General features: G+C 44.0%; 2 protein-coding genes across 6 annotated transcripts in view; one reads left to right on the top strand and one right to left on the bottom strand.

Moving 5' to 3' along the window:
- The first annotated feature begins 594 nt into the window (after positions 1-594).
- On the top strand, positions 595-19,286 carry atl1 (atlastin GTPase 1). 4 transcript variants are annotated; one of them, XM_025004916.2, is made up of 14 exons: positions 595-853; positions 2,866-3,116; positions 5,348-5,482; positions 5,574-5,678; positions 7,457-7,507; positions 8,983-9,039; positions 9,200-9,292; positions 9,424-9,562; positions 10,907-11,034; positions 13,112-13,168; positions 14,751-14,822; positions 14,908-15,339; positions 16,483-16,497; positions 17,823-19,286. In XM_025004916.2, the coding sequence occupies exons 1-14, from the start codon at positions 814-816 to the stop codon at positions 17,934-17,936; spliced, it is 1,689 nt and encodes a 562-aa protein (XP_024860684.1). In that variant the 5' UTR covers positions 595-813; the 3' UTR covers positions 17,937-19,286. The 4 variants fall into 4 exon arrangements, with proteins under 4 accessions (XP_024860684.1, XP_024860687.1, XP_017272871.1 ...); XM_017417382.2 differs by having other exon boundaries at positions 600-847; XM_025004919.2 differs by lacking the exon at positions 16,483-16,497 and having other exon boundaries at positions 596-853.
- Positions 19,287-20,488: 1,202 nt separating this feature from the next.
- The window catches only part of sav1 (salvador family WW domain containing protein 1), a 7,588-nt gene continuing 3,705 nt past the window's right edge, over positions 20,489-24,371 (bottom strand). Inside the window, exons 3-5 of one of the 2 annotated variants that reach the window (XM_017419080.3) lie at positions 23,469-23,739; positions 22,985-23,140; positions 20,489-21,253 (exon numbers count right to left, since the gene is read on the bottom strand). In XM_017419080.3, coding sequence (XP_017274569.1) covers positions 21,040-21,253; positions 22,985-23,140; positions 23,469-23,739 — 641 coding nt within the window. In that variant the 3' untranslated portion in view covers positions 20,489-21,039. The remainder of the gene's footprint in view (positions 21,254-22,984; positions 23,141-23,468; positions 23,740-24,371) is intronic. The other variant, XM_017419090.3, reaches the window with a different exon arrangement.

Raw genomic sequence — 24,371 nt, 5'->3', positions numbered from 1 at the left:
AAAGAGCTAAATGCTAGCTAGAAGCAAAACAGATGCTAAAAGATGCACAAGTTTGGCTAAAAGTGGCAGAACAGTAGCTAAGAAAAAAGACAAACCACTAGTAAAAAGCAAAATGGAAGCTAAAAGCACCAAATGGTTTGCTTAAATGAGCAAAACACTAATTAAAAGTTAAGTTTATCAAAAAGCTAACCATAAACTAAAAGTATCAAAAGCCTGGCTAAAAGCTTTAAGTAGAAAAATGCAAATATGCTGAAGACATTTTTAAAGAGACCAGTATTTTTGGAAGAAAACAAAGCAATCTCAGAGCACATCTATAAGGAATTGATTTGTAAATAAAGATAAATATTTTGAACCGTATTGGAATGAGCTGAATGGTTTGATATATGAAAGGCTAAAATAGCACAAAGTAAGCAGTAGATTGCAAACATAAATACATTAAAAAACAGAAAAACAACAGTCTTCATTAGAAATTTATACAATTAATGGACAGGCTCGACAAAAGCTAATTTATCCACATCTAAAAAGTTTATGCTATTAGGCCTTATACAGTTTGTTTGCGTTAGCACCTAGCAAGATGGCGGCCGTGTAGCGCCTTCAGCGGTCGTTCCAGTGTCGGAACAAAAGACAGCGGCGCCCCCTGGCGGCGGTCGCCATATCTGCATCGTGCCAGGAACAATCCCATCATCCCGCTGCGAAAGGAGCGTCGCTGTGCTGGAGACACAGGGCATCCTGACCCTCCCAGCTCCAGACGCTCATGACCGCCGACTAGGGCTGCTCGTTTGCGCACAGGCCGAGGGAGAAAAGGACCGCATCATGGCGAAACACCGTCCAGATAGAGACAGCTGGGGTGAGTGTACGTACAGCGTTTCATACCCCCCCAACACACACACCCAGTCCCGACGCGCACATTTCCCCTCCCCATGTTAGACTCCATGATTAAAGCCTTGTTTTGTTTGTTTGTTTGTTTGTCCTGGCTTTATTGTAACCAGCGTCTGATTATTATGATGCAGCAAGATCCGATGTTTTGAAAAAAAAAAAATAATATTAAAACACCGTGTTCAGGTTTGCCACTGCAGGAATCAAAGCAGGCATTTTGGGGCATAAAAAAAAATTATGTAATGCTGCATCAGAAAAGAGTCTGACATCACCCCCCCACACGAGCACCATCTGCTCCCAAATCATTACTGCTGTCATCGTTTTCCATCTCCACCATCGTGACTGTGGCAGCCTGATCTGGGCTCCTCCGTGGGGGCCTGGGAGGAGGGAAGGGAAGGGAAGGGATGTGAAGGCCTGCATGACTGTGGAGGAAATCAGGGGGAAAGGTGGAATGCTGCTGCTGGTTAGCACAGAGCTGATGTGCTTCTGACCCACTTACTGCAGCTGTTTTCAGGGGCAGCAACACCATCAGGCTGACCAGGCAGACTCCAGGGGGGGAAAAAGCCCCTCAGGCCTGGGATGGTTGAATCCTCCTTCAAATAAAGAGCCTAGTATTCCTTAAAGGAATGCATATCACCCCCTTTAAAAAAAAACTAAAAATATCAAAATAATCTCATGCTAGGTTGCAAAATGTCTCAGAATGTGTTGTGTACGAGCATCAGCTACTGCCACGTTCGATTTTAGGTCAATATCTGTGAAACTGACCAAGTTGGAGTCGTGTTCGTGCCCTCTAAGGTTGATTGGCTGTGGCGGCCATCTTGAATCAGGTTGACTCCAGCAGCTAATCAGCTGTAGGTGTTCATCCAGTGGTGACCTTCTGAGAGTTTCATCACAACCTGCCTAATGGGCCGTGGGATATTTGGCTAACAAGACGCCAGCGGGTGATAACAGTTCTCTGCATTAATCTTTCAGCACGGCTGTTACTTCCTGACCTCTGACCTCTGACCTGTGGCAGAGGTCGCTGTTCTCATAGAAACCTGCTTCAGCTTCTGGCTCCGTTTTTGCTTCTTTTCGCTACGTTTAGCCTTTAGCTCCCGTTCTGCTGCTTTTCCCATTTAGCTGGCACTTTGCTGCTTGTAGCTAACAGCTACCATTCCGCTCCTTGCAGCTTTTAGCTACAGTTTGGCTAATTTTACTTCCTGTTTTGCTATCCGTAGCTCTGTTCTGCTCAGTTTTAGCTTCTTCAGCATTTCAGCACTGGACGGACAGAGTGGCCGGATTACTTCTGATTCACGCCCGCCGCCAAAAATGAAAAAGCTTCACACCTCTGTGTGTTCGTTTGTCTTGTCTGTTAGCAAATGATCTCCTGAACCACTGAACAGATGTTAGCAAAACTCTCAGGATGTAATCACTGGATGTACGTCTACAGCTGATTAACTTTTGGAGTCAATCCAGTGCAAGATGGCCGCCACGGCTACTCAATCTTAGCAAACACAAAAACGGCTATAACTCGGCCAGTTTTACAGACACTGAGCTAAAACTCGAGAGCTCGAAAGCTGAGAGTTAATCCCAACACATACTCCGAGCTCTGCACATTGCACCAAATTTTGCTCGAAACTTGGACGCTAACTGTCGGCGCCAACGCTGTGGCAATAGCCGAGGTCCATCCAAGATCCTGAAATATCAACGCCGTTTCCGAGGTGTGACCGAAACGGCTCTAACTCCTGTTCCTTCTCAAGGAGGATTCCTTTCAGGACTGCTGGGCCTTTAATTATTAACAAGACTGCGTTCAGCTGTATTGACAGAGCAGGAAAACTGAATATACTCCATATTTCCTGCTTCCTCACTTAATGGACCATTAGGTTTGCTCATCATCACCGATCTGGCGGTTCAGCGTTTTTATTGGTCACAGACGCTCGCCATCGTCCCGCACCACTTGGCTGTAAATTTGTTTTTTAAGCCCGCTCCCTCCCCCGGTTTCCCCTTCAGGGTCTCTCAGCGACAAAAACGTCTACGACTGGAGCTCGGAGGACGAGGAGCCGGACGGACGGGCCCGGCCTGTCCAGGTGCTGCTGGTCAAGGACGACCACACCTTCGAGCTGGCCGAGGCGGCCCTGAGCCGGATCCTGCTGGCGGAGAAGGTCCGGGACCGAGAGGTGGTGGCCATCTCCGTGGCGGGGGCGTTCCGCAAGGGCAAGTCCTTCCTGATGGACTTCATGCTGCGGTACATGTACAACCACGTAAGTCTGCGAGGCTCTGTGCTGACGGGCGGGGGGGCTAAAAAACCCACTTCTTACGATGACTCTGAGAGGAGCTTTCTGTTTGTGTTCACATCGGCTCTGTGGTGAGCAGCGTGACCGTCGGGAGGCTCGCGCTCAGATCCGTACATTCCCAGAATCCTCTTCTGCTCAGCGGCAGACTGTAGCCGTTTCCTGCTGTTCTCATTTAACTCTCTGAACTCGATGTCGTGTTGTTGGTTTTTTTTTTTTTTTTAGACGTTTTATCCAGATGTGTGGGTTGAAAGCGCCAGATTTGGCCCTCCTCTCGACAGCTTTTGGTTACCATAAGCTGTCCGTATTTTCCACACTACAGGGCGCACTGGATTATAAGGCGCACTGTCAATGAACGGTCCATTTTCAAACTTTTGTCATATATAAGGCGCACCCGACTGTAAGGCGCATTAAGCGAAACAAAACAGCCTTCTGTCTTTTCAGAGAATACTGCACAGAGGTAAGCGTCAAATATAAACACCTCCACCGCTCACTCAGGTCCGCACGCTGTGCACGGAGACCTGCGCGACTATAACTGAGCCTTAATGCTGCAAGCGGCGCGGCTTTGTAGTTTACCAAAGTCGTACTAAAACATCACGACTTCTTACATATATAAGGTGCTCCGGATTATAAGGCGCACTGTCGTTTTTTGAAAAAACTGAAGGCTTTTAAGTGCGCTTAAGTGCAAAGTCCACTTTACTCTGAAATCCCTCCACAAGGCTGCTGCTTCTTCTTCTAACTAGTTGGTGGATTACCGCCACCAGCTGGTAAGGAGTGTGGATCAGGACAGCAAACTCAAATAAATGAATTTAAATCAAACCATTGCTCAGCTGAGAGGTGAACTCTCTTAAAGTAGTAATAGTACCGCAGTATGAGTACATATTTATGAGTACATATTTATGAGTACACGGTATCTGTAGCGGAGCGTTCCTCCCAGACAGAGTTCTTGATGCTTTTTCTTCTCTTTTTTCTTTAAGGCACATTTTAGTCTCTCAGTTCATCAACAAACGGGTAAATTTCGGTGCCTGAAATGCAAACGTTGGACACCCAGAGATCGATCTCTGGCTCCTCAAACGGCACCGCGCCCAGACAGCGTATCCGTCTGCGACAGGACGCGGCGTTCGCCAAGCATTAAAATGTGGAGCCCGAGTCTGGAAAGCAACAGAACCTTTCCAGGAGGTGGTTCTGTTTCGTAGCCCACCTTGTGTTGTTATTGCATGCTGCTGAGGGCGAAAGGAAGGGTTTTTTTTTGTTTTTTTTTTGCCTGTGTATGTTTTCTTGTCTTTAGCGAAGTATCTTATGAACCACTGGACAGATGTAGGGGGAATTAAAACGCAGAAAAATAACTACAAATCAGTCGATTTTACAGAAATTAGGTTGGTATTTAAGTTGAGTTTTGTTCCTTTTTAACCTTTGCCAGCGAATCAGACATGAAAGTTGTGATACAGCTGGCTTTTTTTCCCTCACAGGTGATTTCAAACATGGGTTTCTGTTCGGCTGGCGTCAGATTTTGAAGGAAGTACTTCGTAGGATTACTGCGCGACTCTGTTCTGTGTGAAATAACGCTCTGTGAATGTTCACAGTGCTCTGTTAGCGTCTGAAGCAGCATTAAGGGGGAGACAGCTTATGGTAGAGAAATCAGCGTCTTGATACGCCACACACGTGAGGTGGATGGATTACCCTGGCTCACGAACACAGATTTACACACATTTGTGAACAACGTCTGAGAGGAAAAGGCCCACTGTGTGCACAGAAACAGTCTCAGATCTTTGAGCTCAGCTGGAGCAGAAACAAAAGTGTTGCGTTTTTATATTTTCGTTATTTTCCTGTCGTTTGCTCTCAGTGTTGCTGCTGCTCAATGTGAAAACTGTAAATGTGCCACGACCGGGCCTAGAGGTGTAGCCCTGAGTACATGTCCCTGTACGTTTCGTTAACATCCATTGACTGGTTTATGAGATATTTCGCTAACACTACAGACAGACACACACCTTCAGCAGCAGGCGATAATAAATGAAGTTTATCATTCTTTGGCTGCAGCAGAAGCTCCTCTCCAAGCTGTTTTGGTTTGTTTTTTTTCCCCCACAAAGTCCATTTGTTCACATTTCGAGCAGCAGGGCAGATTCTGACAAACGAGGTGCTGCTCGGCCAGAGGTCCTCAGGGCGACATGTCCACGCTAAGTTGGGATGTTTTTGGTGCTCAGGCGTCCGAGGACTGGCTCGGAGACGCCAACGAGCCTCTGACTGGCTTCTCCTGGAGAGGGGGCTCGGAGAGGGAGACCACGGGGATCCAGATCTGGAGCGAGGTCTTTCTGGTGGACAAACCGGACGGCAGAAAGGTGAGGCCCGGCTGTTTGAACTCGTTGGTCGCGCATTTCTTCGGAGCAAAGCAGAGCGGCTCAGCGTGTCCTTCTGCCTTTTGTCGCACAGGTCGCCGTGTTGCTGATGGACACTCAGGGAACGTTTGACAGCCAGTCCACGCTGAGGGACTCGGCCACCGTGTTCGCTCTGAGCACCATGATCAGCTCCATGCAGGTACATCAGCTCCTCTGGCTTTAGGTTGGCAGTTACAGTGGGGTGCAAAGGTATTCACCCTTCTTCTTTCTGTTTTGTTGTCTTACCAGCCAAGTCTAAAAATGTCAAACTAGAAATCGATGCATGCATATTAGGGGTGTAACAGTATGCCTGAGTCACAGCTTGGTACCTTGGTCTGAAGGTCACAGTTCAACATGGTACCCCATGCTAAGGTTGTCTCCTAGAAGCAGAGACAGACAAACAAACCATCCTTGTTAGTGGGGAGGGTCTAAGCCAGCAGGTCATGTACAGCCAGGTCGGATTTATCTGCTGGTAACTTCACTGTAAAATCCAAAAGTCATATTTTACTGCATATTTCATCCAAACTGATCTGTAAACTTTAATCCACAAGGGTAATAAAATGACTAAAAAAGAAATGGAAACAAAAAATGAGGACAGTTTGCTTCAGTTAATTTGACCTTGACTTGGTGCAAAATAAATGGTAAATGGCCTACACTTGTATGGCGATTTATCTAGTCCAAGGACCCCAAAGCGCTTCGCTCTACAGTCAGTCATTCACCCATCCACACACTGATGGTGGTGAGCTTCATTGTAGCCACAGCTGCCCTGGGGCGGGCTGACAGAAGTGAGGCTGCCATCACACCGGCGCCACCGAGCCCTCTGACCACCACCAGTGAAAATAAAATAAAAGCAAACCAGTGGATACCTGGTACGGAAACTGCAGCAGATTCAGTGAGCGCAGCCATATCCATGTAAACTGAATTCTTCTGACCACAATCCTCCACTTCAGTGGTCACAACTCCCCCTCTGAGTGTGACAACTGGAGAAAATACACCTGGGCAAAGCTGGCGGCCATGATTGCATCAGCCCCCAGACCCTAAAGTCCCGTTCTTCCCAGCTGTCCTGCAGCTCATCTTCAACCCGAGTCTGCTGCAGGAAAAGGTGCCGGCAATTTGGAAAACATCCCGTAAAGGAAATCTGCTCATCTGACCTAAACGACTTCAGACCAGTTGCCCTGATGTCACACGTCGTGAAGAAGGCTGGTTCTGTACGAATACACGTCCCAGTCTCAAACCTCTGGAAGACTCCAACAAATTCCTCCAGAATTTCTCCGACCAGTTTCCCAGTCCCTGCTGATGGGAAACACCCCCACAGCATGATGCTGCCACCACCACCTGCCTCTCCTGGCAGGTTTGCTGTGGTGGCATCTTTCATTTCCTAATAATGGATTTAACGGAGCTCTGTGAGATGTTCAGGGTTCTGGGATATTCTTTTTTTAACCCAACCCTGATCCGTTCTTCTCCACAACTTTGTCTCTGACCTGTGTGGAGACTTCCTTGGTCTTCATGATGTCTCCACTCACCACTAAGAGGTGTTGGTTCTGGTGGATCTTATTTAACTAATTATGTGGCTTCTGAAGGAACTGGTTGATGCTTCAAAGCAGAGGGGGTGAATACATATGCACACACCACTTTTCAGTTTATTTATTATTTAGAATAATTTAAAACTGTTTATTCTACCCATTTGACTTCTACAGAAATGCTTCATAATAATGATATATTTGTTAGAATCAATATGTAAAAATCTCAATAAATCTAGGTTTTGAAGCAACAAAGTAGGAAAAATACCAAAGAGGGTGAATACTTTTACAACCAACTGTGAGTTTGTCCTCCACCTTTATCCAGACTAAATCATCCCAGCTCGTTTCGTCTCATTTGTTCTCCGACACAACATCGATTTAAATGTTTTTAACTGATTAAATAAATGATGTCTTCCAGGTTTATAACATTTCACAGAATATACAAGAGGATGATCTTCAGCACCTACAGGTAAAAAACAAATCCTCCCTTTTTTCTTTGTCAGAAGGGTACACAGTTTAGTATGCCTATTTAAAGGGTGACAGATAGTCACAGGGCTGTTTGGTATCATGGTGTGTAACACACTGAACATGGAGCACAGGAAGCTGAGGACAGAGTTGTCTCAGGAGCTTAGAAAGACAATTATTGACATCATGTTAAAGGTAAAGACTATAAGACCATCTCCAAGCAGCTGGATGTTCCTGAGACTACAGCTGCTCAGATTATTCAGAAGGTTAAGGTCCACAGGACTGGAGACAACCTCCCTGGACGTGGACACAAGAGGACAACTGATGATAAACTGAAGAGACGGATAATATGAACGATAACCAAAGAGCCCAGAACAACTTCCTAAGAGATCAGAGGTGAACTCCAAGGTCAAAGTTCATCAGAGTCAGATCAGACCATCAGTCTGTTTGAGACAAAGTGGACTTAATGGAAGACGACCGAGGAGGACACCAAATCATAAAAAAGACAGACTGGACTAATAAATATGTATTGAGAAGCAACAAAGCTTCTGGGAGAATGTCCTTTGGACAGATGAGACAAAACTGGAGCTTTTTGACAACACGTCCCATCAGCTCTGTGTTCACAGAACCAAACCTGAAACAAAGAAAAGAACCCTGAACCTACAGGGGAACATGGAGGAGGCTCGGTTCTGTTCTGCTTCTGACACAGGGGGTCCTGAATCTGTTCAGGGTCCAATGAAATCTCAAGACTATCAAGGCCTTCTGGAGTAAACTGTGCTGCTCAGAGTCAGAAAGCTTGGTCTCTGTCTCAGGTCATGGCTCCTCCAACAGGATAATGACCCAAAACACAACTAAAAACACCAAGAATGGCTCAGAACCAAACATTGGACCGTTCTGAAAGTGGCCTCTGAGCCCTGATCTAAATCCTGCTGAACATCTGTGGAAGGAGCTGAAACATCTGGAGAAGGAAGCCTTCAAACCTGAGACAGCTGGAGCAGCTTGTTCATGAGGAGTGGGACAAAACACCTGAGGACAGGTGCAGACGTCTCAGAGAGAGGGACAGAAACCACTGGACTGAAGTGATCGCCTCAAAAGGTTAAGTTAGGGGTACCATCCTTTAAGTCATGGGGAGTTTCTTTAGTTTATTTTTTAAAACTTTGTTGAACCAAAAATCGAAACCAATGACTGAGTTTCATTAGTTAATTTTTAGTAGAGCTCCATCATCCGGGGGGAGCTCGGAGTAGAGCCGCTGCTCCTCCTTCAGCTGAGGTTCATCATCGGATTAGGATGCCTCATGGACGCCTTCCTTCAGAGGCTTTCCGGACATGTCCCACCTGGAGGAGACTTTCATTACTTTTGTCAGTTTCGAGTTATTTCAGCGACCTCTTTAACGAAAGGAGACAAGCATCTATGTTCACATCTGTAGCAACAAAGTGACACATTTCAGATGGTTGCTAACACCATCCTCTTTTTTTTCAGCTTTTCACTGAGTATGGAAGACTAGCAATGGAAGAGACTTTCCTCAAGCCGTTTCAGGTACTGGATGGTGTTTTGAGAGCCAAATGTTCCCTAACTGTTTGTGTCTAAGGCACTTTACTTGAACATTGTGGTTAGATCTGCTGAGATGAACTTGAAAGAAATATATTAAAAGTGATCTAATGTGGAGAGTTAGATGATGGTGCGCATTCTTCCCCAGTCCATGATTTTCCTGGTTCGGGATTGGAGTTTTCCGTACGAGTTTCCCTACGGACAAGAAGGCGGCATGAAGTTCCTCGAGAAGAGACTGAAGGTCAGTCCTGCGAGGCGTCCCAGAGGCCGAACCAGTTTTTGCTGTTTAAAAATAATAATAATATTAATTAAGGAACTTTCTGTCTGGCCTACATGAATCACGTAAAGCTTGTGTTTCTGTTCGTGGTCCAGATCTCCGAAAATCAGCACGAAGAGCTGCAGAACGTCCGTAAACACATCCACTCCTGCTTCACCAACATCTCCTGCTTCCTGATGCCCCACCCCGGACTTAAAGTGGCCACCAACCCACACTTCGATGGAAGACTTAAAGGTGCGTTCGCTTTCCTCAAACAACTACTCCTCAGCGTATTTTACACATACCGAGCTCCAATTTGGTGTGGTAGTAGCTGAAACTAATCCCCAACACATACTCTGAGCGCTAACCGATCAAGCAAGATCTGTTTGTATAACTTTGCCATTAACTACTGGAGTCAACTCTGTCTGTTAGCAAAATATATCATGAAACGCTGAATTGATTTTAATGAAACTTTCAGAAAATAACCACTGGGTGTGAATCTAAAACTGATTAACTTTTGGAGTCAGCTCCATTCAAGAAGGCTCCCACAGCCAATTGACTTGACTAGTTTAATAATTTAGTCAGTTTTACAGATATTAAGCTGAAATTTGGTGACTTTATAGCTGAGAGTCACCCCCTACACATACTTTGAGCACTACACATTGTGTCATATTTTTCCTTAAAACTGCATTTTTGCATCTCTCAACCTAAAATGACCTTAGTTTAAAACACTGGCATGAAAGGAAGTGGACATGATGTCTTTAATGAATGCTAGGCCTGTTAATAGTGAAATGTTTCAGTAAGAGGAGCACTGTAGGTCCAACAAGGGTTGTAATGGTTTCTATGTGAGTGACAGTTTGTTCATTCGAACACCTGGCAGGTGTCTGTTGGACTGATTTTAGTCAAATCCTCTGACTTTTAGCCAAGGTTTGCTGCGGTGGTAGCTGAGAGTCCTCACCAACACCCACTCTGAGCGCTAAGACGAAACCTCACAGCGTCACATGCGATCACGTGTAACGTTACTTACGTTTGACCAAAACAGCTTCTTAGTTTAGCCCTCACCTTTAATTTTTAATGAAGCATCTGTTTTGTTTCATACATTTTTTTTTTTGCAATCGACTTCTGTGTACTTTCTTTTTTTTTTTATCCAATCTATCAAAACCTTCAGCTCGTTCAGGAGGTGGTGGCTAATTCTTTAATACTTTAGAAACTATTTAACTTTATTTGCAAATATTTTCCCCATGGAAATAATTTGAGATCTCTTCAGTTCCTTCAAAAACATTGTTCGCTTCGATATCTGCTTCACCGTACTGGCTCTAGTTTTGTCTTCTGCTACTTTTAGCTTTTGGCTAGCATTTTGCTCCTTATAGCTACTGTTCGCTTTTAGCTAACCTCATGCTACTTTGAGCTTCTAGCTAGTCTTGGATACTTTTAGCTAGCTTTTTGATATTTACCTATCATTTACCTTTAGCTTTTATCTGGTGTTTTGCTCCTTTTTAGCTCTTAGCCACTGGCCTGCTTCTCGTAACTTTACCAGCTCAGTTTCAGCTCTTTCAGCGACGTCCCTCTGACATCGTGCCCGTCCTCTTTCTCGACTAGAAATTGACGGCGAGTTCACGAACAACCTGAAGGTTCTGGTCCCCTGGCTGCTCAGTCCTCGTAACATCGACGTGAAGGAGATCAACGGCAGCAAGATCACCTGCCGAGGCCTGGTGGAGTACTTTAAGGTCAGATCAAAGCGGCGTTGTTCTACTTTGTCACCTGAAACAGCTGCAGTCAGGAGGAAAAGAAAGTCCCACTCTCTTTCAGTCGTAGCATTTTGCATATCAGGACACAATAAAAGCGCCCTGGTCTTCAGCTGGTTCTAAAGTTATTCAAATCTAACCTCAAATGAAGAAAAGCACACCGCAGATTCGACCACATTGTTATTTATTTATCAAACAAAAATTAAGGCAAAGTGGAAGAACTGTGTATTTGGGGGGGGGACTGCTGCTTCCACAGGATTAAAGAGGGAAAGTATTAGCCAGGTGCTGCTGATCAAATGTACTGATTTCCTGATTATCATCTGGGGTGAACCAGCCAGAGCACGCTGAGGGTCACAGCCTGAAGACGCCAACAGAACCACATCGTCTGCAGAAAGCAGAGACAAGATCCTGAGGTTCTCAAACCAGATGCACTCCTCTCCACCACTGTGCCTCGAGATCCAAGAACAGCAAGGGGGGGCGTGAGGCTCGCTTTCCCTTTCTGAGCTGCCAGAACCTCGTCGAGGCCAGCCAAAAGTCCTTCAAGTTCTTCCCACGAGTTTTTGCATCCGCGCCCACAGAAGCCGCAGCCCTTCTGGCCGCCCCTGTACCTGTCAGCGGCTTCGGGAGTCCAGCTCTAAGGGCCCTCCTCCTTCTGCTCGACAGCCTCCATCACCGCTGGTGTCCAGCAGCGGCGTCCTGCGGTTGCCGTAGCGGCAGTCACCAATGACCTTCAGGCCACAGCTCCTGGAAGCCAGATCTGCAGTAGATGCTCTGAACACAACCCGTTCGGATTCCATGACTCCTACTTCCCCTGGGTGTGGGTTGAAGATCTCACAGACAGGGGGGTTCCGCCAGATGTTCCCAGTTTACCACATCTGTCCAGCATTCCTCCCTTCCACCAGATGCAGCTCATCACTAGGTGGTGATCAGTTGACAGTTCTGCCCCTCTCTTCACCAGAGTGTCCAAGACATGAATATCTTTGATTTCCTATAAGCTACAGTTCAATCTGTTATTGATCTATCTTTAAAAAGATAGATCAATAATAGTATATAATAATAATAATAGTTTTTAAGTGATAGCATTCTCACTCAAAAACCTAAACTGTGGGCTACAGTAAGCTGGTTGTAGCACAGACATTGCTGATTGACGATTTTTTTTTAAAGTGACCCATATCAGCTAAATAAAATTGGTCGGCCGATTAATCAGTCTACCTCTAGTCCTGAGTTTGTTAAAAACTGGATCTATTTCTTGTTGACTCCTGTCTGTCAGACCCTGTAAGCATGTCAAAAACCTAGGTGCGACTGTTGATTCATGCTAAATTTCCCAAAACACCTACTGTATGTAATCCATCGAGGACCTCATAGCTACATTTAGCCTGTTTTTAACACAGACCGACTGAGAAAAAATGCTTCATGCTTTTATTTGTATTCGATTAGATTACTGTAATGTGCTTTTTTTTTTTTGCTGGATTACCAAATTGAAGATTACGAAGACTTTCAGTTTATTCAGGATGCTGCGGAGTGCTAACCAAAACCAGCTGGTATGAACCTAACATCTGCTGGCTTCCAGTTCAAAGGCTTCTTATTTCTTTCAGTTCGACGTACCTTTTCACTTTTTGATTTTATTTTATTTTTTCGAGGTCTTACATGTTATTGTATGTAACTTGTGTTGAATTAATTTCTAGCTCAGTCAGTCTTTGCTGTTTATATTTTCACTTCATTTTTTCCAACCACATTGAGTTCATGAAATGTGCTGTACAGATAAACTCCTTTGGGAAACTCCTACTGAGAGTTTTTGTTGCTAAACGAGGTTCTACCAGCTGCTTTTCTGTTTAATAAAAAACAACGTGGTGGAATCTGTTGCGTTTTTGTTCACTTGAGGTTAGATTTGAGTCATTTTAGAACCAGACCAGATCAGTTTTATTTTGTCCTGGTACGGAAAATCCTATGAAAAAGACCATATTTTTCCCGTGACTATCCCTTCTTGTCATAATTTCTGAATTATAGGTGTTTGAAAGGTTTCAAGATGTCTGTACTCTCACTTGTCTTTGTGTTGCAGGCATACATCAAAATTTACCAAGGTGAGGAGCTGCCACATCCAAAATCAATGCTGCAGGTATCTATTTGCTCTAATGCATAGAATGGACTCTGTATTTGGCTGTACTGTGGTAAATAATTTGTTTTTGCCTGTGTATAATTGTATAATTGAAACACAGTATGGCTTCAAGGAATGCTCGTTCTTTAACTTGATAAGTGTAGGTAACACCAAGGTTCTTTACATTAGAACTGGAGGCCAAATTAATGTCATCCAGAGGAAGTGAAGGGATGCAAAGTTTGTTCCTAAGATCTCAGGTTTAAAAACCACAATCTCTGTCTTGTTTGAGTTTAAAAGCAGAAAATTAAGAGTCATCCAGGTTTTTATTTCTCTAAGACGAGCTTGTAATCTAAGTAACTGACTGGATTCATCAGGTTTAATGGATAAATATAACAGAGTATCATCAGCATAACAGTGCAAATTCATCCCATGCTGTCTAATAACTTTACCTCATGGCTGATACTGGTGGAGAGTCTCAGTCATACCTCCCTGACTCGAGTCGGCAAGGAAATCTAAAAAAAAAAAAAAACATGCCACAGAACAGGGAGGAAAAGAGGAACAAACACAAAAGCGTTGTTATTCCACACGTTGCCAGAGCGTCTCAGAAGGATTTTCTCCAAACAAACAGGACTCTCAGACAGAGGCTGGTCCATCCTGAGGACACAAACTGAGCGGTGTGGTGTCTGCAGTTCAGTGCAGCGAGGAATGTTCAGACCTCCATATTGGAGAAAGTAAACGGCTTCTCCCCAGAGGCATGGCTCAAAACAGGAGAGCCAGCTGAGCAACAACACCTCACGGATAAGGGACATTTGTTTGAGGACCAAAATGTCTATATTTTGGACAGAGAAGACAGATTGGGGGGGGTGAAGGACGCCATTTACATCAAACAAAAACAAATAACTTTAAACAGGAGGTCTCAGATTTCAGCTTTCTTAAACTTTTAATGGAGCATTAAGCCTGATATCTAGTCGTTTTTACTTTAATCAACACCTTCATACACGTGACCAAAACATCTCTCTGTGAGCCATGCAAACAAAAGCTGTAATGACCCTCAGGAGGGAGGGGAGTGAGATTAATCTGCACATGAATTCAGCTGCATAAACACTGCATCTCATGCAGTTTAAAGCTTGGTACTCGATAAAAGCCCCCCAGCTGCAGTTTAAAAAACCTTCAGCTACAGAATGGAAGTCCATTTTCTTTGTTTTAGAAGCATAAAGTAAAGAGCACTGGTCCCTGAGGACCTCCATGACTGCCATCGATGTAGGAAGAAAATTCATGTTTAACATGAACAAACCAAAATCTATCAGATAAATATGATTCAAACCATCGTAAAGCTGTTAAAGTTATCACTATTATTTTTATCTTTCATAAAAATTATCTTAAAACATATACCATATATTATATGATATTTGTTTGGTTTCTGTGTGGGTCACAAAACCCCGCAGCTTGTTGTTTTGTGACCCACACACGTTTGGGAACCACTGATTTAGATTGTTTCTCATGTTCACTTATTTGCATCTTACTTTACAGTAATGTTTGGAGTTTTTTAAAATAACCTAAATATTGTTTTGTCTAAACAAGTGAACCCTGTGCTTCCATTCAGGCCACAGCAGAGGCCAATAATTTAGCGGCCGTCGCAGCAGCGAAGGATCTGTACAACAAAAAGATGGAGGAGGTCGGTGGAAACAGGCTGTTTCAGTAAATTTAAAAATATCCCGCGGCTGTCTCCCCCACGTTAACCCGCTCCTTTCCGTTCCCAGGTCTGCGGAGGGGATCGGCCCTTCCTGGCCCCCAGCGAGCTGCAGGCCCGGCACGGCGCCATCAGAGAAGAAGCCCTGCAGCTGTTTCGGGGCGTGAAGAAGATGGGAGGCGAGGAGTTCAGCCGGCGCTACCTGCAGCAGCTGGAAAGCGAGGTCGACGAGGTGTTCGTCCAGTACATCAAGCACAATGACTCCAAGAACATTTTCCATGCGGCCCGCACACCCGCCACGCTCTTCGTGGTCATCTTCGTCATGTACGTGGCCGCGGGGATCACGGGCTTCGTGGGCGTGGACATCATTGCCAGCTTGTGTAACATGATCCTGGGCCTGGCGCTGATCACCCTCTGCACCTGGGCTTATATCCGCTACTCCGGGGAGTACAGAGAACTCGGCGCCGTCATCGATCAGGTGGCCGGTGCGCTGTGGGACCAGGTAAATATAACTGCAGCAAAAACTAAACTATTAAGAAAGCAAAAAATCAAATTTATTTCAAACATTAAAGGTTAATATAAGAATGAGTTATTTTACATGTTGACCAACTTATTGCAGGATCATATTTACCGAGTTTAGTTCTGTGAACTCGCAATTCCTATATTATCACTTGTTCCCAAAAAGAAGCAAAATGCAAGCTAAAAGCTAGGAGTAGCATATTCTAGCAAAAAACTATAAGTAGCATAAGGCTAGCTACAAGTAGCAAAAGGCTAGCTAAGGCTAAAACATAGAAACATAGAAAAAGTGTTAGTTAGCCCTGTTTTACTTTGGCAACTACGTAATCTTTTGACACTTCTAACAATGCTTTTATTTTCTTTAGCTTTTAGCTAGCCTGTTGCTACTTCTAGTTTTTGCTACTCTTGGCTTTTAGCTTGTATTTTGTTGAAAGCTAAAGTGATCAAAATGCCAGCTAGAAGTTGATAGCAAAAGGCTATCTAAAAGGTAGCTAAAAACTAAAAGTAGCAAAAAGCTTACTAAAAGTTTCAAAGGGCAAAGTATCAAAAAGCTCCCTGAAAGTTAAAAATAGTAAAAGACGAGCTAAAAGTAGAAGAATACTTGTTAAAAGCTAGAAGCAGCTTAAGAAGACAAAAACAGTGAATATGGTGACGCAGATTTTAGAGAAAACTATGTTTTGTAAGAGCTAAAGAGATCTTGGTGTATTTCTAATGGGGGAAAAAAACTGTAAATGAAGTTACGTGTTTTTAAAAAGTTTAAAAGTTAGAAACATCAAAAGTTGAATCTTCTGATTGAGCTGAACGTTTTGGTTTATGAATGGCTAAAATAAAGTATGAAGAAAGAAGTTAGAAGCATTCACACAATAATCAGTCTGTTATATTAAGATCCTTTTTAACAGCTGAAGAGAAGAAAACTAAAGAAATCACACAATGAAGAACTTTGTTCAAACTCTATTTGAACCACCAGGGGACGACAGCTCATCTTTTTTGATCAGTTGTAGAAACGTCCTCCAAAGCTGTGTGTATTTCAGCCAAACGTTCCTGTTAATAGTTAAACTTTGTGTACTGCATGTGTTAAATGTGTTCACATGCACTCACTCTGTGCTTGTTTCTCTTAATGCCTCTGCAGGGGAGCACAAATGAGGTAAGTGTGAGGATTTTAGAGAAGCTGGGAGAGCGAGCGCATCTTAAGAATGGGTTCCTACAACTAATTGACACAAAGGTTTCAGTTTTCATGCTTGTACGGCTCAGATTTCTAAATTATTGCGGTTAGTCAAAGGTTAAAGGTTAAATGTTTCGACAGAGTTTGTGTCCCTTTGCTCTGAAACTTCTTAGCAATCAGGAGCTGTGAAGCAACACTGTTTTGAGCAAATAAGACTTTTGAGTGTGCTTTAAAGTAAAACAAACAATAAGTAGAGAAATCGCATTTCCTGTGAAAATGCAGTTGGAATGCTGAATAACGATGTTTAAATTTGAAGAAGCCGAAACTGAGTTGTTAGAGAAGCTACACGGAGCAGAATATACGCTCAAAAGGAGCAGAATAGTAGCTAAAAGGTGAAAGTAGCAACAAGCTAGCAAAAAAACAACGCCTAAATGGAGCAAAAAAATAGCTAACAGTTAAAAGTGGGGAAATGATATCCAAAGCTAACATAAAAATAATTAGAATTAGTTAAAACACTAGCTAAAAGTAGCAAAATGCTATCTTAAAACAAAAAGAAACAAGGTAACAGTTGCTAATAGCGTTAGCAAAATTAGCATTAATAGAATTAGCATTAGCAGTTGTAGTACTAGCATTACAAGAATTAGCATTAGTAAATTAGTATTAGATATAGTAGTTTTAGCATAAGTAGAATTTGCAGTAGTAGTAGTATAATTAGCATTAGCAGTACTGGCATTAACAGTAGTAATGTTAACATTAGCAGAAGTATGATAAAGTTGAGCTCTCAATGTATTTTAATAGGGAAAACTTTTGTAAATAAAATTCAACCTTTTGGAATTATAAATTGACAAAAACCAAAAGTCAGAGCAGCCATCTCCTGAATGTTTTGATATATGAACGGTTAAATAGCACAAATTTGTGGAATTAGTTAGGAAAAATTAAAAAAAAAATTAATCTGTAAAACAGTAGTGAATGCTGCCTTAGTGCTTGCTTCTTAACTGTGGAAATTAGGATCAAATCTTTTATCATGCTTGCTTGATGTATGATTTTTTTTTTCTTTAATTGTCTTGTTTGTAGTTCATAACGAACCAAATGGTTTTTTTTTGATGACATCCAGTAAGCCATCCAGTTTAGCTTTTTTCCACTACAAAGTGCCCAATATGACAACAAATTTCAACTTTAAAAATGAAACCATAACGGCTTTTTGTTGCCTAGATGAGCTTTTTGGTTTTACGAAGCTAAAAACGACAGATATCCCGTATCTCGTGTGTGACTCCCGACTAACCCTGCGTCCATCTTTTGCTCTGCAGGCTCTCTACAAGCTGTACAACGTAGCGGCCAATCACAGGCACCTGTACCACCACGCGTTCCCCGGGCCTCAGGTGGACGAGGCGGCTGAGGAGCGGGACAAGAAGAGAGACTGAGACAAGAGACAGAACACGGCAGGGAGAGACTTCCTTCGGGGTGGGACACTTTGGTTCTGGCCAGTGACTGAAGCTCCAGCTTGTAAATGTATAATACTCACGCGTCCATAAAGGTCAGAACCCCCCCCCCTCCTCGGTGGGCGCTTACCGGTACATCGCAGGACGCTGTGTCCCATCATCATTCTCTTTCCGTCTGCGGCCACCTGTGTACAAATACTGTAGGCACGCTAAACGCCTGGCCGCGCCCCCCGGTCAGCTGTTTGGCTTCACGTCACACCGGTTCTCCGATCATTTGTTGCAGACGGTTCTTTTTACAACGTATATCCGAGCGTGTAAACTCCTCATTCGTGGCGATTGTTCTGTTCCTTGAAGTTTTAGTGCCGTTTATAACGAACATCTATGTCCTGGGAAAGCCAGAATATGTACCGTGTTGAATAGCGAAGCAGCATTATGTGCATGGTAAATGGTTAATGTCTCATCTTTAAGCTCTGAAATCAGGTAGTTAATTTAAAAAAAAAAAAAATATATATATATATATTTTAATGGTTGTAACAAGGTGGTATTGTGCCATAAAACGTGGAATTATTTCACATCCATTGCATCCCGGCCTCACGAACACGATAAGCAGCACATTTATTAGTTGTGAGCACACGGATTGGGGTTTTTGTTTTTTGTTTTTTTTTTTGAGTCAGTTGAATCTGAATTTGACGCAGATGTGGCCAGCTTATCCACCGTCGAGCGTTTCTCCCTGGAGGTTCGGGCGAATCCGAGGAATGTAGCCGTTCCGTTCCACTGAGGGATCGGAGCTGCGTGCTGCTGGGCGCGGCCGCAGACTACGGGCGGGGAAAAAGGATCATTCCAGACCTCGTTCATCATCTGGACACATGTAAACCGAATCAGGTGACAGAGCAGCGCTGTTACTGAACATTTCCGCTACATAAGACTTCTTTTTGCATATTTAGCAGGATGACCGGAAGAGGTGACGATTTAAAAGCGCTGCAGTCTTCCACATCTTTCCAACGTTTTTTTTCCCCACTCCAGTTGACGTTTTCAGACGAGTGTTTTAGATGACGCGTGTCCATTCATCGGTCAGAAAAGTGGGGCTTTGTTTAAAATGGTGTAGCAAACTTTTGTTTTAGAAACGAAGGGGGGGAGAAGATAAACTTTTACGGATTTCTTTTGACCCGTAAATCCTCGGATGTTGGGGGGGATCACCAGAGCCTCGGAGAACTGAAGGGGCGAAACGAATCAACATTTCTGTGAACTCTGCTTAGCTTCAACACACACCGCAAGATTCCAGTCACAAAGATGAAAAAAATAAATAAAGTTGGACCAAATTAATGAAATGAAGACTTTTAGTTTTGTTTTGTTTTTGTACGCAGCCATTAAACTCCAACCTAAAACAACTGAAGTTATGGGTTTTAACATGTTCCAACAAATGTTTTTGTCTCCAAAAAGGAAATGTTTTAGTTTATTTAGATGTCTTGCTTTAAAAAAAACAACAATCAAAACCAATTCTGCAAAAGCAGTGAAAGTATGGATGTGGGTACATTTGTTAGCACCCCTCCAGCTCATTGAAACACTTTGTTTCTCCTGAAAATTATATGTGTGTTATAGAGTAAAGAGGGGAAAACATGCTTAAATATGATTTATTTTACATAGATGTGCTTAAATAGAACGGACAGATGAGTTAAAAATTCATCTTTGTATTATAGTCGTGTTTCAAAGAGGCTACAAGAGCATCTCCAAGCTGCTTCACGTCCCTCTGACCTCAGCTGACAACATGATTAAAGAGCAGGAAGTTCATGGGACTGTAGCCAACCTCCCAGGATGTGGACGCAAGCGGAAATGCGGCCCCAGGTCGATCCGATGGATTGGTGAGGAAGTCACCAAAATGCATGTTAAGAGCCAAAGTTTCTGGGGCCGACGAGACAAAACTGGAGCCGTTTGGACCGTCGCATCAGCCCTACGTTTCCAGAAAGAAAAGCTGAACTGCTTTGCTGCGTTTCACACAGGAAACCTTGAATCTGCGCAGGGCGATGTGAAGTCTGAAGACTACTGAGGCATCCCTTTACAGAAAAACCACCTACATTGAGTGTTTTGGATACATCACGTGACTTTCCCAACATGGAAGAGCGAACCAAATTACCCGTCTTTGTCTCACTGACACGAGATTTTTGAATACTGTGGAAAGGGTGCTAACAAATGTGTCCAAGTCTGGTTAACTGGTTTTAGTTGAGTTATTTCCCAAAGTGCATCGGCAGCTTTATTTCCACTGCCGTTGCAAGATTTGAGCTTCAAAATAAAAGACTTGTAGGAACGAGTGACGTGGTTCTGACAGGACGAAAAAATTGATTATTTTGGTCGTTAAACACTCCTCCTTCACAAATAAAACTTTAAGCACCTTAAAGCATGACGCCAATTACTGATGAACCTGAAACCTGGAGAAAAAAAGGGTAACCTGCATTTATTTGGCAAACCTAACTTGTTTTAAAGAGATTTTAAAACATTAGCTAAGCTTATTTAGGTTTTATAAAACACACAAAACGAGATTTACAGTAAAACCTTTAAATAGTCGTTTCAAATCAAAACCGAAATGTCACTGAAATGTTTGGATTGTCTACATAGTTACACAAAATGTACAAAAAGAAACAATTGAAATGTTTATTTACTGTAAAAGAGTATGTTTTAAGTTTATAAACGTTACAAAGAAAAAAAAAGAAGAATAGTGTTTAAATAAGAAGCTGCCTGTCGTTTTGTCCCGCAGGAGAAAATGGCGGATTAGCTGGTGTTTACGTGATAGGAGCAGACTTTAAACAGTCGCTGTGTTTGACCTAATTAAAAGCAGAATCTCCGAGGTGGGTTTCTCTTTAACTCTCCGGAGCAGGATTCTCAGACTTGGTGCTTCTGGGCTCTTAAAAACAAGAAGGAAACGACGGTTCTCGGGTGAAATGTCTCACCGTTTCAACTCGGCTATTTTTGGATCAAGCAAAAGGCACAGATGTGTTTGGTAAGAAAAGCAATTAGGGGCAGGGGTCGATCTTAATTTCGAGAGGAAGCTCCCCGTCGCTCCCGGACTGCGGAAACCTCGCCGAGGGACGCTTCACATGTTGCCGGCGAAGTTTTTGTTGGGCTGCTGGGCGTACCACTGCTGCCGCTGCTTGCGGGCCTCCACCTCGGACAGCAGCGCCTGCCGGTACACCTCGTAGGACTTGACGATGTGTTCCAGCTCCTTCATGAAGAGCAGCTTCAGCATCCCCTGGTACGTGTCCAGGTCGGCCAGCTGGAACAGCTCCCACTTCAAGATGTGGTCGTACCTGATGGGGACAGGGGGGGAAAAAAGGGGGGATTTGTTGAGTTATCAAACTTGAGGGTAGGCAACCCTGGTCCCCGAGTGCTACTGTCCAACACCTGATTAGAATCAATGGGTGATTAACAGGCTTCTGCAGAACATGGAGGTGATTTAACCACTGAATCAGGTCTGTTGGAGCAGAGAAACAAGTAAAACCTGCAGGATGGTGGCCCCTGAGGACCAGGGTTGGACACCCCTGATCTAAACTGATGCCTTTATTGTCACGGCACACGGTGGTTTTGGAAGTTGGATCTTTTTATCTTTTTTCTGCTGCACCTCGAGGACAGCAGGTATAACTGGTGGTGATATCTGTCCTCTATTAGTGAGGATGACTCTTTTCCACATGAAGGCTTAGTATTTTCCAACATGTCTGCTATAGAATACAATTAATGACCTTCAGTCCAGCTGTTCACATAACATAGAATAATGAATGAATGTTTTATTTGAATGTTAAAGGTTTAATATCTATCCCATCTCCATTATTCAGTAAACATGAGTTGACTTCCTTTTTCCCTTAATCCTAATTTAGCAGGTTTGAAACTGTGTCATTGTTACATATATTTAAATACACACACACACACACACCTAAACTGTATATCCACACATAATGGACATGTACAATTTGATACAAACTGTTTAACTTTAGAAATGTTTCTCAAATGATAAAAAAAGTCAGTTTCATGAATTGGCTGATGTGACTTTTGACATCTAAATAAAAAATATTCATTTCCATGTTATTTACGGTCAGAGCTCCAAAGAGCTATAGACTCCCCTAATATAAAATTTTTTTTTAGAGTCAGGCAAGGCTGTTTTTACGGAGGGAAGGGTGAAGTAAATACAGTAAGTTATTTCTGCACTAAGAAAAAATAAGAACAGGAAAAGCCAGGAAGAGAAATGTATAATTTCACACAGGCGTGTCGACTGAGGACAGCTGAAACGAGAATGCACCGATTCCTCCTAAAATTCTTCAAATTCCTTCATCCAGCTCATCTTAAACTATCATTATTGTCCCCCGTCGCAGCGTGAAGAGGAGACTTGGGAATACCGTCCGTCCGGTTCATCTTGTGAGCCGGAAAACTTGGAAAAATAAGCGATGTATCGACGTCCATTTTGGTGTGTGGATGCATCTAGGCATAAAAACTAGAAAGCGTAGTTTTCAGAAAGGATTTGCGTTGTTGAGGATTAATCTATGGCGGTCAAGGCCACCACTGGCCACCCTCTGGTTCCGCCACTGGGCCTGGTGGCTGATAAAATAGCTCCCTCTGATCGCCCTCAGGAACTCTCACTACAGTAAGGTAAATATAATCTCCCTCCAAATCTTTATCAGCAAAGATGTAATGTAAGGCTTTATCCCTTGTGAAAAACGTCCTCTAAACTGTGTTTCAGTCGATCTGAAACACAAACATGTCCGTGCAGCTAAACACCATCAGGCTCCACGGGAGCCTGATGGTGTTTGAGTGTTTTATTTGATGCTTTAGTTCTTGGAATAAATCAATATTAACTCTAAATGACGTGTATTTATGTCTTGTTCGATTCCAGTTGAGAGAAACACACCCCCCCCCCGTTTGGGATCTGCTTCATTTAAAGGGACTCCAGGTCAAAGTTCGGAGATTGTTCCCCAACCGATAAATCGCTCCTGTGAACGTCGGTGGCAGCTGACAGCGGCCTTCGAGGCTCAGCGCAACAGGGTACTCACTTGAGGGGTGCGCGGGCGTAAACCTGCAGCCAGTCCGGGATCTCGGCCGCGTGGTACGGGTTCGCTGGTACGAGCACGGGCTGGTTCCTTTCTGCCGGACGTGGCTGATAGGCCACGGGGAGCGGAGGCGGCGGTGGCTGATCGTAGCGAGGCACACTGGAACGCACACATGTTGTGTTTTTTTAGCTCATTTGTGGGGCGCACGAGTCCAAACGAACACCACGGCGGTTTATGTAGGAGATAGGACAAGTTAAGAAGGCCCCTCACTTCCAGTTTTGGATAATTTGAGCTAAAATAAAATGAGAGTTTATGGAAGCTTGGCTGATCACACTCTGCATTCTGGGGGGAATTGACTCAAAAACGTCCAATAAAAGAGACTGGATCTAAAATAGAAACACTTACATTATAATGTATAATTTGCAGGTTTTATTTCAAAGCTGCGCCCTTATGAAGTAAAAATAAAAATGGCTCCTCCTCGTCATACCTGGGGGCACATGGGTGTCGATACTGCGCTCTTTTGTTGATGTGATCCACATAATACACCCCGAACTCGGCAGATTCCACCTTCTCCCAGCCAGGAGGGAGCCCTTCCCTCTCCAGAGGGTGGCTCCAGTGCGTAGTGTTGGTGTTGTGGTCGATGAAGTACTTCCTGCCGCGGATGGTCCAGTCGACGGTCCAACCGGCCGGAAGGGGGAGGTCGTCTCCCGTCAGGCTGGAGAGGTTCCCCAGAGACTTGGCCTGTATTCGACCTATGCCTGAAGAAAACAAATGCACGTCTTTTTAGGGGACCCAGGAAGGGGAGGAGGACCGACGTCGGACGGAAACACGCAGCGAAGCAGCTGGGAGCTGAAAGCACCTCCGGGAGAAGGAGAAATATGTGTGGGAATGTGCTGTTTAAAGCAGAGGAATGTTCAGTCTTTAAAAGGTCGTTGAAGGTTGACATTGGACAGAGGGCAGGGTGAAACGAGGATGCACGGATCAGTAGCAGAAGCATGAGTGGCGCTAAGATTCTGGAGCCACTTTAAGAGTTTGCTGAAGGGAAAAAGGAGCGCCGTTCCTTTCGGATACAAAGCCGGGCGCTTCAAATATGAGCCAAACCCCCAAACTCCCCAACCCTGTAATATAAGAGCCGAACAGCAAAGCCACGAGCTGCGCTTTTATCGGCGAGGAGCGTTGAGCTGACAGCGGGAGACGACGCAGGCCGGACGAGGAGCGCCATGACCTGAGAGCAAAGAGCCCGCCGGGACTCACAGGCTCGAAAGTGCGACGGGAATCGGAGCTAGAGTCGGATAAATTCTGCACCAGAGTGACAGCAGAGCTGAAGCTGTTTGCCAGCTGCTGAATGAAAGGGTGGAATGTGTGTTTCCTCCTCCTCCTCCTCCTCCTC

Source organism: Kryptolebias marmoratus, linkage group LG10 (assembly GCF_001649575.2).
Source record: "Kryptolebias marmoratus isolate JLee-2015 linkage group LG10, ASM164957v2, whole genome shotgun sequence".
NCBI lineage: Eukaryota > Metazoa > Chordata > Actinopteri > Cyprinodontiformes > Rivulidae > Kryptolebias > Kryptolebias marmoratus.
The sequence above is the reverse complement of the archived record's forward strand: the minus strand, read 5'-3'. Positions and strand labels throughout refer to the sequence as shown.

What these genes read in the sequence shown, in the direction of transcription:
- atl1 (XM_025004916.2), top strand. Translation starts at nt 814, where the DNA reads ATGGCGAAACACCGTCCAGATAGAGACAGCTGGGGTGAGT. An exon ending in TGCGGTACATGTACAACCAC is followed by an intron (nt 3,117 to 5,347) that starts GTAAGTCTGCGA and finishes TTTGGTGCTCAG; the next exon opens with GCGTCCGAGGACTGGCTCGG. An exon ending in ATGATCTTCAGCACCTACAG is followed by an intron (nt 7,508 to 8,982) that starts GTAAAAAACAAA and finishes CTTTTTTTTCAG; the next exon opens with CTTTTCACTGAGTATGGAAG.